General features: G+C 64.6%; 1 protein-coding gene across 1 annotated transcript in view; it reads left to right on the top strand.

Annotated features, from left to right (window-relative positions):
• Window positions 1–13,245, top strand: part of tomm34 (translocase of outer mitochondrial membrane 34) — a 60,859-nt gene that overhangs the window by 35,844 nt on the left and 11,770 nt on the right. Inside the window, exon 2 of the mRNA XM_087994703.1 lies at window positions 12,158–12,257. Coding sequence (XP_087850829.1) covers window positions 12,158–12,257 — 100 coding nt within the window. The remainder of the gene's footprint in view (window positions 1–12,157; window positions 12,258–13,245) is intronic.

Below are 13,245 nucleotides of genomic sequence, written 5' to 3'. Positions count from 1 at the left end.
GGGGGGGAGTGTGGTGGGGGGGGGAGTGTGGTGGGGGGGAGGGAGAACGGGGGAGCGTGGTGGGGGGGGAGTGTGGTGGGGGGTGAGGGAGAACGGGGGAGTGTGGTGGGGCGGAGTGTGGTGGGGGGGGAGGGAGAACGGGGGAGTGTGGTGGGGGGTGAGAACGGGGGAGTGTGGTGGGGGGGAGTGTGGTGGGGGGGAGTGTGGTGGGGGAGAACGGGGGAGTGTGGTGGGGGGGGAGAACGGGGGAGTGTGGTGGGGGGGGAGAACGGGGGAGTGTGGTGGGGGGGGAGAACGGGGGAGTGTGGTGGGGGGGGAGAACGGGGGAGCGTGGTGGGGGGGAGAACGGGGGAGCGTGGTGGGGGGGAGAACGGGGGAGCGTGGTGGGGGGGGAGAACGGGGGAGCGTGGTGGGGAGGGGAGAACGGGGGAGCGTGGTGGGGAGGGGAGAACGGGGGAGCGTGGTGGGGGGGGAGAACGGGGGAGCGTGGTGGGGGGGGGAACGGGGGAGCGTGGGGAGGGGGAACGGAGGAGTGTGGTGGGGGGGGAGACTGGGGGAGTGTGGTGGGGGGGGGGAGACTGGGGGAGTGTGGTGGGGGGGGAGACTGGGGGAGTGTGGTGGGGGGGGAGACTGGGGGAGTGTGGTGGGGGGGGAGACTGGGGGAGTGTGGTGGGGGGGGAGACTGGGGGAGTGTGGTGGGGGGGGAGAACGGGGGAGTGTGGTGGGGGGGGGAGAACGGGGGAGTGTGGTGGGGGGGGGAGAACGGGGGAGTGTGGTGGGGGGGGAGAACGGGGGAGTGTGGTGGGGGGGGGAGAACGGGGGAGTGTGGTGGGGGGGGGAGAACGGGGGAGTGTGGTGGGGGGGGGAGAACGGGGGAGTGTGGTGGGGGGGGGAGAACGGGGGAGTGTGGTGGGGGGGGGAGAACGGGGGAGTGTGGTGGGGGGGGGAGAACGGGGGAGTGTGGTGGGGGGGGGAGAACGGGGGAGTGTGGTGGGGGGGGGAGAACGGGGGAGTGTGGTGGGGGGGGGAGAACGGGGGAGTGTGGTGGGGGGGAGTGTGGTGGGGGGGAGAACGGGGGAGTGTGGTGGGGGGGAGTGTGGTGGGGGGGAGTGTGGTGGGGGGGAGTGTGGTGGGGGGGAGTGTGGTGGGGGGGAGTGTGGTGGGGGGGGAGAACGGGGGAGTGTGGTGGGGGGGGAGAACGGGGGAGTGTGGTGGGGGGGGAGAACGGGGGAGTGTGGTGGGGGGGGAGAACGGGGGAGTGTGGTGGGGGGGGGGAACGGGGGAGTGTGGGGGGGGGAACGGGGGAGTGTGGGGGGGGGAACGGGGGAGTGTGGTGGGGGGGGAACGGGGGAGTGTGGGGGGGGGAACGGGGGAGTGTGGTGGGGGGGGAGAACGGGGGAGTGTGAGGGGGGAACGGGGGAGTGTGGTGGGGGGGAAAGGGGGAGTGTGGGGGGGGGGGAAGGGGGAGTGTGGGGGGGGGAGAACGGGGGAGTGTGGTGGGGGGGGAGAACGGGGGAGTGTGGTGGGGGGGGAGAACGGGGGAGTGTGGTGGGGGGGGGAGAACGGGGGAGTGTGGTGGGGGGGGGAGAACGGGGGAGTGTGGTGGGGGGGAGTGTGGTGGGGGGGAGTGTGGTGGGGGGGAGTGTGGTGGGGGGGCGAGAACGGGGGAGTGTGGTGGGGGGGGGAGAACGGGGGAGTGTGGTGGGGGGGGAGAACGGGGGAGTGTGGTGGGGGGGGAGAACGGGGGAGTGTGGTGGGGGGGGGAGAACGGGGGAGTGTGGTGGGGGGGGGAGAACGGGGGAGTGTGGTGGGGGGGAGTGTGGTGGGGGGGAGTGTGGTGGGGGGGAGTGTGGTGGGGGGGAGTGTGGTGGGGGGGAGAGAACGGGGGAGTGTGGTGGGGGGGGAGAACGGGGGAGTGTGGTGGGGGGGGAGAACGGGGGAGTGTGGTGGGGGGGGGAACGGGGGAGTGTGGTTGGGGGGGGGAACGGGGGAGTGTGGTGGGGGGGGGAGAACGGGGGAGTGTGGTGGGGGGGAGTGTGGTGGGGGGGAGTGTGGTGGGGGGGAGTGTGGTGGGGGGGAGAGAACGGGGGAGTGTGGTGGGGGGGGAGAACGGGGGAGTGTGGTGGGGGGGGAGAACGGGGGAGTGTGGTGGGGGGGGGAACGGGGGAGTGTGGTTGGGGGGGGGAACGGGGGAGTGTGGTGGGGGGGGGAGAACGGGGGAGTGTGGTGGGGGGGAGTGTGGTGGGGGGGAGTGTGGTGGGGGGGAGTGTGGTGGGGGGGAGTGTGGTGGGGGGGAGTGTGGTGGGGGGGAGTGTGGTGGGGGGGGGAGAACGGGGGAGTGTGGTGGGGGGGGAGAACGGGGGAGTGTGGTGGGGGGGGAGAACGGGGGAGTGTGGTGGGGGGGGGAACGGGGGAGTGTGGTTGGGGGGGGGAACGGGGGAGTGTGGTTGGGGGGGGAGAACGGGGGAGTGTGAGGGGGGAACGGGGGAGTGTGGTGGGGGGGAACGGGGGAGTGTGGTGGGGGGGGAGAACGGGGGAGTGTGGTGGGGGGGGGAGAACGGGGGAGTGTGGTGGGGGGGGGAGAACGGGGGAGTGTGGTGGGGGGGGAGAACGGGGGAGTGTGGTGGGGGGGGGAGAACGGGGGAGTGTGGTGGGGGGGGAGAACGGGGGAGTGTGGTGGGGGGGGGGAGAACGGGGGAGTGTGGTGGGGGGGGGAGAACGGGGGAGTGTGGTGGGGGGGGGAGAACGGGGGAGTGTGGTGGGGGGGGGAGAACGGGGGAGTGTGGTGGGGGGGGAGAACGGGGGAGTGTGGTGGGGGGGGGGAGAACGGGGGAGTGTGGTGGGGGGGGGAGAACGGGGGAGTGTGGTGGGGGGGGGAGAACGGGGGAGTGTGGTGGGGGGGGAGGGAGAACGGGGGAGTGTGGTGGGGGGGGAGGGAGAACGGGGGAGTGTGGTGGGGGGGGAGGGAGAACGGGGGAGTGTGGTGGGGGGGGAGGGAGAACGGGGGAGTGTGGTGGGGGGGAGGGAGAACGGGGGAGTGTGGTGGGGGGGGAGGGAGAACGGGGGAGTGTGGTGGGGGGGGAGGGAGAACGGGGGAGTGTGGTGGGGGGGGAGGGAGAACGGGGGAGTGTGGTGGGGGGGGAGGGAGAACGGGGGAGTGTGGTGGGGGGGGAGGGAGAACGGGGGAGTGTGGTGGGGGGGGAGGGAGAACGGGGGAGTGTGGTGGGGGGGGAGGGAGAACGGGGGAGTGTGGTGGGGGGGGAGGGAGAACGGAGGAGTGTGGTGGGGTGGGAGGGAGAACGGGGGAGTGTGGTGGGGTGGGAGGGAGAACGGGGGAGTGTCGGGGGGGGAACGGAGAACCGGGGGGGGGAACGGGGGAGTGTGGGGGGGGCGAGGAACGTGGGGGGGGGGCAAACGGGAGAGTGTGTGGGGGGCAAACGGTGGAGTTGTGGGGGGGGCGAGTTACGTGGGGGGTGCAAACGGGGGAGTGTGGGGGTTTGAGGAACGTGGGGGGGGCAAATGGGGGAGTGTGGGGGGGGCGAGGAACGTGGGGGGGCAAACGGGGGAGTGTGGGGGGGGCAAGGAACGTGGGGTGGGGGCAAACGGGGGAGTGTGGGGGGGGTGCAAGGAACGTGGGGTGGGGGCAAACGGGGGAGTGTGGGTGGGGCGAGGAACGTGGGGGGGGCAAACGGGGGAGTGTGGGGGTTCAAACGGTGGGGTGTGGGGGGGGCGAGGAACGTGGGGGTGTGGTGGGAGAACGGGTGAGTGTGGGAGGGGGCGAGGAACGTGTGGGGGGCAAAAGGGGGAGTGTGGGGGGGGCGAGGAACGTGGGGGGGGCAAATGGGGGAGTGGCGAGGAACATGGGGGGGCAAAAGGGGGAGTGTGGGGGTGGGGGCAAACGGGGGAGTGTGGGGGGGCGAGGAACGTGGGGGTGTGGTGGGAGAATGGGGGAGTGTGGGGAGGGCGAGGAACGTGGGGGGGGCAAACGGGAGTGTGGGGCGGACAAACGGGGGAGTGTGGGGGGGGCGAAGAATGTGGGGGTGTGGTGGGAGAACGGGGGAGTGTGGGGGGGGTGAGGAACGTGGGGGTGTGGTGGGAGAACGGGGGAGTGTGGGGGGGGGCGAGGAACGTGGGGGTGTGGTGGGAGAACGGGGGAGTGTGGGGGGGGCGAGGAACGTGGGGGTGTGGTGGGAGAACGGGGGAGTGTGGGGGGGGGCGAGGAACGTGGGGGTTTGGTGGGAGAACGGGGCAGTGTGGGGGGTCGAGGAACGTGGGGGGGCAAACGGGGGATTGTGGGGTGGGCGAGGAACGGGGGTGTGTGGTGTGAGAACGGGGGAGTGGGGGGGGCGAGGAACGGGGGTGTGTGGTGGGAGAACGGGGGAGTGGGGGGGGGCGAGGAACGGGGGTGTGTGGTGGGGGAACGGGGGTGTGTGGTGGGAGAACGGGAGTGTGGGAGGGGGGGCGAGGAACGGGGGTGTGTGGTGGGAGAACGGGAGTGTGGGGGGGGGCGAGGAACGGGGGGGTGTGATCGGAGAACGGGAGTGTGGGAGGGGGGGCGAGGAACGGGGGTGTGTGGTCGGAGAACGGGGGAGTGTGGGGTGGGCGTGGAACGTGGGGGGGGCAAACGGGGGAGTTTGGGGGGGCGAGGAACATGGGGGGGGCAAACGGGGGAGTGTGGGGGGGGGCGAGGAACGTGGGGGGGGCGAGGAACGTGGGGGGGGCAAACGGGGGAGTGTGGGGGGGGCGAGGAATGTGGGGGGGGCAAACGGGGGAGTGTGGGGGGGTGCGAGGAACGTGGGGGGGGCAAACGGGGGTGTGTGGGGGGCGGCTAGGAACGTGGGGGAGGCAAACGGGGGAGTGTGGGGGTGGGGCGAGGAATGTAGGGGGGGCAAACGGGGGAGTGTGGGGGGGGGCGAGGAACGGGTGTGTGTGGTGGGAGAACGGGAGTGTGGGAGGGGGGGGCGAGGAACGGGGGGGTGTGGTCGGAGAACAGGGGAGTGTGGGGTGGGCGTGGAACGAGGGGGGGGCAAAAGGGGGAGTGTGGGGGGGGCGAGGAACGTTGGGGGGGGCAAACGGGGGAACGTGGGGGGGGCAAACGGGGGAGTGTGGGGGGGGCGAGGAACGTGGGGGGGGCAAACGGGGGGGGCGAGGAACGTGGGGGGGTCAAACGGGGGAGTGTGGGGGGGGGCGAGGAACGTGGGGGGGGCAAACGGGGGAGTGTGGGAGGGGGGGGCGAGGAACGGGGGTGTGTGGTCGGAGAACAGGGGAGTGTGGGGTGGGCGTGGAACGAGGGGGGGGCAAAAGGGGGAGTGTGGGGGGGGCGAGGAACGTGGGTGGGGCAAACGGGGGAGTGTGGGGGGGGGCGAGGAACGTGGGGGGGGCAAAAGGGGGAGTGGCGAGGAATGTGGGGGGGGCAAAAGGGGGAGTGGCGAGGAACGTGGGGGGGGCAAACGGGGGAGTGGCGAGGAACGTGGGGGGGGCAAACGGGGGAGTGGCGAGGAACGTGGGGGGGGCAAACGGGGGAGTGGCGAGGAACGTGGGGGGGGCAAACGGGGGAGTGGGGGGGGGCGAGGAACGTGGGGGGGGCAAACTGGGGAGTGTGGGGGGGGCGAGGAACGTGGGGGGGGCAAACGGGGGAGTGTGGGGGGGGGCGAGGAACGTGGGGGGGGCAAACGGGGGAGTGTGGGGGTGGCGAGGAACGTGGGGGGGGCAAACGGGGGAGTGTGGGGGGGGGCGAGGAACGTGGGGGGGGCAAACGGGGGAGTGTGGGGGGGGGCGAGGAACGTGGGGGGGGCAAACGGGGGAGTGTGGGGGGGGGCGAGGAACGTGGGGGGGGCAAACGGGGGAGTGTGGGGGGGGGCGAGGAACGTGGGGGGGGCAAACGGGGGAGTGTGGGGGGGGGGGCGAGGAACGTGGGGGGGCAAACGGGGGAGTGTGGGGGGGGGCGAGGAACGTGGGGGGGCAAACGGGGGAGTGTGGGGGGGGGCGAGGAACGTGGGGGGGGCAAATGGGGGAGTGTGGGGGGGGGGCGAGGAACGTGGGGGGGGCAAATGGGGGAGTGTGGGGGGGGCGAGGAACGTGGGGGGGGCAAATGGGGGAGTGTGGGGGGGGCGAGGAACGTGGGGGGGGCAAATGGGGGAGTGTGGGGGGGGCGAGGAACGTGGGGGGGGCAAATGGGGGAGTGTGGGGGGGGCAAATGGGGGAGTGTGGGGGGGGCGAGGAACGTGGGTGGGGGAAACGGAGTGTGGGGGGGCGAGGAACGTGGGGGGGAGCAAACGGGGGAGTTTGGGGGGGGCAAACGGGGGAGTGTGGGGGGGGCGAGGAACGTGGGGGGGGAACGGGGGATGGGGGGGCGAGGAACGTGAGGGGGGCAAACGGGGGGGTTTGGGGGGGCAAACGGTGGAGTGTGGGGGGGGGACGAGGAACGTTGGGTGGGGGCAAACGGGGGAGTCTGGGGGGCGAGGAACGTGGGGGGGGCAAACGGGGGAGTGTGGGGGGGGCGAGGAACGTGGGGGGGGCAAACGGGGGAGTGTGGGGGGGGGCGAGGAACGTGGGGGGGCAAACGGGGGAGTGTGGGGGGGGCAAACGGGGGAGCGTGGGGGGGGCGAGGAACGTGGGGGGGGCAAACGGGGGAGCGTGGGGGGGGCGAGGAACGTGGGGGGGGCAAACGGGGGAGCGTGGGGGGGGCAAACGGGGGAGCGTGGGGGGGGCGAGGAACGTGGGGGGGGCAAACGGGGGAGCGTGGGGGGGGCGAGGAACGTGGGGGGGGCAAACGGGGGAGCGTGGGGGGGGCGAGGAACGTGGGGGGGGCAAACGGGGGAGCGTGGGGGGGGCGAGGAACGTGGGGGGGGCAAACGGGGGAGCGTGGGGGGGGGGGCGAGGAACGTGGGGGGGGCAAACGGGGGAGCGTGGGGGGGCGAGGAACGTGGGTGGTGCAAACGGGAGTGTGGGGGGGGGCGAGGAACGTGGGGGGGGCAAACGGGGGAGTGTGGGGGGGGCGAGGAACGTGGGGGGGGCAAACGGGGGAGTGTGGGGGGGGCGAGGAACGTGGGGGGGGCAAACGGGGGAGTGTGGGGGGGGCGAGGAACGTGGGGGGGGCAAACGGAGGAGTGTGGGGGAGGCGAGGAACGTGGGGGGGGGAAACGGAGTGTGGGGGGGGCGAGGAACGTGGGGGGGAGCAAACGGGGGAGTTTGGGGGGGGCAAACGGGGGAGTGTGGGGGGGGACGAGGAACGTGGAGGGGGAACGGGGGGGTGTGGGGGGGGCGAGGAACGTGAGGAGGGCAAACGGGGGAGTTTGGGGGGGGCAAACGGTGGAGTGTGGGGAGGGCGAGGAACGTGGGGTGGGGGCAAACGGGGGAGTCTGGGGGGGGCGAGGAACGTGGGGTGGCAAACGGGGGAGTGTGGGGGGAGGGCGAGGAACGTGGGGGGGGCAAACGGGGGAGTGTGGGGGGAGGGCGAGGAACGTGGGGGGGGCAAACGGGGGAGTGTGGGGGGAGGGCGAGGAACGTGGGGGGGGGCAAACGGGGGAGTGTGGGGGGAGGGCGAGGAACGTGGGGGGGGCAAACGGGGGAGTGTGGGGGGGGCGAAGAATGTGGGGGTGTGGTGGGAGAACGGGGGAGTGTGGGGGGGGCGAGGAACGTGGGGGTGTGGTGGGAGAACGGGAGTGTGGGAGGGGGGGCGAGGAACGGGGGGGGTGTGGTCGGAGAACGGGAGTGTGGGAGTGGGGGTGAGGAACGGGGGTGTGTGGTCGGAGAACGGGTGAGTGTGGGGTGGGCGTGGAACGAGGGGGGGGCAAACGGGGGAGTGTGGGGGGGGGCGAGGAACGTGGGGGGGGGGCAAACGGGGGAGTTTGGGGGGGACAAACGGTTGAGTGTGGGGGGGGGACGAGGAACGTGAGGTGGGGGCAAACGGGGGAGTCTGGGGGGGGGGGCGAGGAACGTGGTGGGGCAAACGGGGGAGTGGGGGGGGGGCGAGGAACGTGGTGGGGCAAACGGGGGAGTGGGGGGGGCGAGGAACGTGGTGGGGCAAACGGGGGAGTGGGGGGGCGAGGAACGTTGGGGGGCAAACGGGGGAGTGGGGGGGGGCGAGGAACGTGGGGGGGCAAACGGGGGAGTGTGAGGGGGGGCGAGGAACGTGGGGGGGCAAACGGGGGAGTGTGGGGGCGGCGAGGAACGTGGGGGGGCAAACGGGGGAGTGTGGGGGCGGCGAGGAACGTGGGGGGGCAAACGGGGGAGTGTGGGGGCGGCGAGGAACGTGGGGGGGCAAACGGGGGAGTGTGGGGCGGCGAGGAACGTGGGGGGGGCAAACGGGGGAGTGTAGGCGGGGCAAACGGTGGAGTGTGGGGGGGGCAAGGAACGTGGGGGTGTGGTGGGAGAACGGGGGAGTGTGGGAGGGGGCGAGGAACGTGTGGGGGGGCAAACGGGGGAGTGTGGGGGTGGGGGCAAACGGGGGAGTGTGGGGGGGCGAGGAACGTGGGGGTGTGGTGGGAGAACGGGGGAGTGTGGGGAGGGTGAGGAACGTGGGGGGGGGCAAACGGGAGTGTGGGAGGGACAAACGGGCGAGTGTGGGGGGCGGGCGAGGAACGTGGGGGTGTGGTGGGAGAACGGGGGAGTGTGGGGGGGGGCGAGGAACGTGGGGGTGTGGTGGGAGAACGGGGGAGTGTGGGGTGTCGAGGAACGTGGGGGGGCAAACGGGGGATTGTGGGGGGGGCGAGGAACGGGGGTGTGTGGTGTGAGAACGGGGGAGTGTGGGGGTGGGCGAGGAACGGGGGTGTGTGGTGGGAGAACGGGGGAGTGTGGGGGGGGCGAGGAACGGGAGAGTGTGGGGGGGGGCGAAAAACGGGGGAGTGTGGGGGGGGGCGAAAAACGGGGGAGTGTGGGGGGGGGCGAAAAACGGGGGAGTGTGGGGGGGGGGCGAGGTGCGGGGGGTGAGAACGGGGGAGTGTGCGGGGGGTGAGAACGGGGGAGTGTGCGGGGGGTGAGAACGGGGGAGTGTGCGGGGGAGTGTGCGGGGGGTGAGAACGGGGGAGTGTGCGGGGGGTGAGAACGGGGGAGTGTGCGGGGGGGGAGAACGGGGGAGTGTGCGGGGGGGGAGAACGGGGGAGTGTGCGGGGGGGGAGAACGGGGGAGTGTGCGGGGGGGGAGAACGGGGGAGTGTGCGGGGGGGGAGAACGGGGGAGTGTGCGGGGGGGGAGAACGGGGGAGTGTGCGGGGGGGGAGAACGGGGGAGTGTGCGGGGGGGGAGAACGGGGGAGTGTGCGGGGGGGGAGAACGGGGGAGTGTGCGGGGGGGAAGAACGGGGGAGTGTGCGGGGGAGTGTGCGGGGGGGGGAGGGGAACGGGGGAGTGTGCGGGGGGGGGAGGGGAACGGGGGAGTGTGCGGGGGGGAGGGGAACGGGGGAGTGTGCGGTGGGGAGGGGAACGGGAGAGTGTGCGGGACTGGGGGATGACGGGGGGAGGGTTGACTGGTGGATGACGGGGGGGAGGGTTGACTGGTGGGGGGTAGGGGGGACTGGGGGGGTGAACAGGGAGGGGAGGGGGGACTGGGGGGTAGGGGAGTGGACTGGGGGGGGGGGGGGGAGGTTGGGAACTGGGGGGAGGTGGGTGTGGGGGGGGACTGCGGGGGGAGACTGGGGTGCGCGGAGGGGGAGTCTGTCCCCCCACCCATGATGCCATTCTAAACAAATCCCATTTGGTTGTACATGATCCATATTTCTCTATTCCCTGCCTGTCCATGTGTATGTCTAAAAGCCTCTCAAACATTGGTATCGTATTTGCTTCCATTACCTCCTTTGGCAGTGCTTTCCAGGCACCCTCTGTAAAACAAAAGCTTGCCTCTCACATCTCCTTTGAACTTTACCCTTCTCACCTTCTCACCTTCTCACCTTATACCTCTGTCCCTAATATTTGACATTTTAACCCTTGAAAAGAGACTCAGATTACCCACCCTATGTCTGCCTTGCGCTTGTCTGCCTTGCGCTTGTCTGCCTTGCGCTTGTCTGCCTTGCGCTTGTCTGCCTTGCGCTTCTCTCCCTATATTGACTATGCAAGGTACTTTTGGATAAGTATCTTGAAGCGAAACGTACAATCCCACATCTGTCACAGCAGCGAGGAAGCATTAGTTGGTTGCAACATTGGAAACTAGTTCACCACCTCATATCTAAAACACTGACAACAGGCCATTTGGTCTGACTGGTTGGTGCCAGTGATTATGCTTCACATAACCCTCCTCCACAGTCTCTTGGTCTCACCCCATTGCCATATCCTTTTACTACTTCCTACCTTGTGTTTATCCAGCTTCCCTTTTCAATTAATTTATATTTTTAATCTTGACCATTCCCTATGGTGACATGTTCAACATTCTCACCACTCTTTGGGTAAAGAGATTTTCCCTGAATCCCTGACATTATTTATTGTCTTGGATTCATAAAGCCTGAGTTTAGACCTTTCCCTTGAGTAGAAATGTGTTAGTTTAGCCGTGAGGAAAGATTGGATAGCCTGGGGTTGATATTCTTTGGAATAGGGTATGTTCAAGAGAACTGTAATTGGGATGCATGGATGAAGTAGGCTGGAAAGGGAGGAACAGGAGGCATGAGTTTAAACTAATTGGTACAGGGCTTAGAAGGGAGTTGAGTGATATTTTCACCCAGCAGGTAATAGGGATATGGAACTTGCTGATAGAGAGTGGGAGGTGATGGTGTAGTGGTATTATCGCTGGACTGTTAATCCAGAGATTCACACAACATTCTGGGGACCTGTATTCAAATCCCACCACAGCAGATGATGTGAATTCAATAAATATTTGGAATTAAGAATTTAATGATGACCATAAATCCAGAAAAATGCATTTGGTTCACTTTAGGGAAGGAAACTGCCATCCTTATCTCGTCTACATGCAACCCCAGGTCCTCTGGGCAATTAAGGATGGTGCTTAGCCAATGATGCCTTCATCCCATGAATGCATTAAATAAAAGTCAGAGGAGAGGTCTTATGGCAGTGCCCCTGTCTTTGAGCTGGGAGACTGGAGTTCAAGTACCACCTGCTCCCAAGGTGTGTAATAACATCTCTGAACCGATAGATTAGAAAATATCTCAAAAGGTAGACAGAGACTCAAAAATTCTTTGTTAAAAAAATATTAACAAGGCTACAAAAAACAGCTGAAAAATGGAATTAGGCAAAATCCTTTTTTTTTCCCTAGAATTGTACAGAATTTTAAATATTTTTATGAGGTCACCTGGAAGCCTTCTGACTTTTAGAGCTATACCTAACCATTTGATTGAACTTGTTGCGAATGGGCCATTCACTGGGCAGGTGCAAAGTGATGTCCTGAATTGCAAGAACAAAGATTGAATTTCTTTTCTTAAAACATCCAGGAAACTATTGGGCACCCAATTATCTCTCAACCCCAGTTTTTTTCCCCGTCATCACATCCTGAGTTTCATCATCTTCTCCTTTGGCTGCTGATTGGCATGGCTTCCTCACAAACCTGCCAATCCTTTTGCCCCCTTTGTTGGCTGTGATTATTTTGTTATTTACATATCTGGCTCAGTTGGTAGCACTTGTACATCTGAGTCAGAAAACTTTGGGTTCAAGTCCCAATCCAGCCTCTGGTGTAGCACTGAATGAGTGGTGCACTGTCAAGAGATACAGTCTTTTGAATGAGATGTTAAACTGTGGCCCTGTCTACCTTCTCAGATGTAAATGATCCCATGTCACTGATTTCAAAACAAAAGCAAAGGAGTTATCCCCAGTTCCCTGGTCAATACTTATTCCTCAATTGATATCATTAAAAAAAAACCAGATAATCTAGTTTAATCACTTTGCCATTTATGGGAACTGTCTGTGCATAAACTTGGCTTTCATGCTTTCTAAGTTGCAATAATAGCTAAACTACACAACCGGTTCAATGGCTGTGAAAGCATGTGGGCCCATCCTGTGGTCATGAAGGGCACTATGTAAATGTAGCTCTTTTTTGTAACTTGGTGCTTGAAGAAATAGTGGGATATGGTTGAGAAACTCTCGAGTGTCTTCACAGCTGCTGTACAAATCCCGTTTCCACAGTTCAGCAGTCGGTCTTTCCAGTTACATAAGGAGTTCTAACAGATTTTACATGGTGTATTAATTGTAAGAATATGCCTTTTGCTTCTCTGATTAACCAGGTACGAAATGCCCAGAGGATTTGAGTGTGCTATATTCGAATCGAGCTGCTTGTTATCTGAAGATTGGAAACTGCAGCGAATGTATAAAAGATTGCACTGTGTATGTATCCGAGCCAATACTTTCACATGCTAGCAGCTTGGTTGGGATTGGTCACATTTATACCTTTACTACTTCTAGGTTTGACTCTTCCACTGCTTCCTCAGCTGATTCCCTACATTCAACTCCGTAAACCTGAGGTTACCTAAAACCCTGCCTGCATTGCCGCTCTAACCAAACTGTACTCCCCATCACCCCGAGCTCGCTGATCTGCACTGATTAAGTAACATCTTACATTTAAGGTTTTTAATCTTAGACAGTAGGTGCAGGAGTAGGCCATTCTGCCCTTCGAACCAGCACCACCATTCATTATGATCATGGCTGATCATCCTCAATCAGTATCCTGTTCCTGCCTTATCCCCATAACCCTTGATTCCACTATCCTTAAGAGCTCTATCCAACTCTTCCTTGAAAGTATCCAGAGACTTGGCCTTCACAGCCTTCTGGGGCAGAGCATTCCACACACTCACTGCTCTCTGGGTGAAGAAGTTTCTCCTCAACTCTGTTCTAAATGGCCTACCCCTTACAAACCTTTCTATAGCCTCATCCTTCCATATCTCTGTTATCTCCTCCTGCCCCACACTTTCCCAGTTATCTGCATTTATCTAATTCTGGCCTCTTTATGATAGATTTTAATTCTTCCAACATTAATGGCCGTGCCATCAGCTGTCTGGGCTCCAACCTCTGGAATTCCTTCCATACACTTTGCTCTCTGCTTCGGATTCCTCCTTAAAACCTTCGTCTGAACTTTGGGTTACCTCCCCTAAAATCTCTTTATGGAGCTTGGTGTTATATTTTCTTTGTAATGCTCCTCTGAATGATGTTGCCTTGTGATGTTTCATAATGTTAAAGATGCTTATTTAAATATAAGTTGTTAGATTAGAGATACAGCATTCTGCAATCTGGAAATTCATAGTGGCCCTACAATTTCTCTCAAGAAGAAATATTGGCAAGTCTGACTAAGTTCAATTGAGACAGCCCTTTGTAGAAT

The sequence above is a fragment of the Chiloscyllium plagiosum genome, unplaced genomic scaffold (genome assembly GCF_037043375.1).
Source record: "Chiloscyllium plagiosum isolate Xiang-an unplaced genomic scaffold, Cpla_swu_hap1 HiC_scaffold_15, whole genome shotgun sequence".
NCBI classification, from domain to species: domain Eukaryota; kingdom Metazoa; phylum Chordata; class Chondrichthyes; order Orectolobiformes; family Hemiscylliidae; genus Chiloscyllium; species Chiloscyllium plagiosum.
The sequence above is the reverse complement of the archived record's forward strand: the minus strand, read 5'-3'. Positions and strand labels throughout refer to the sequence as shown.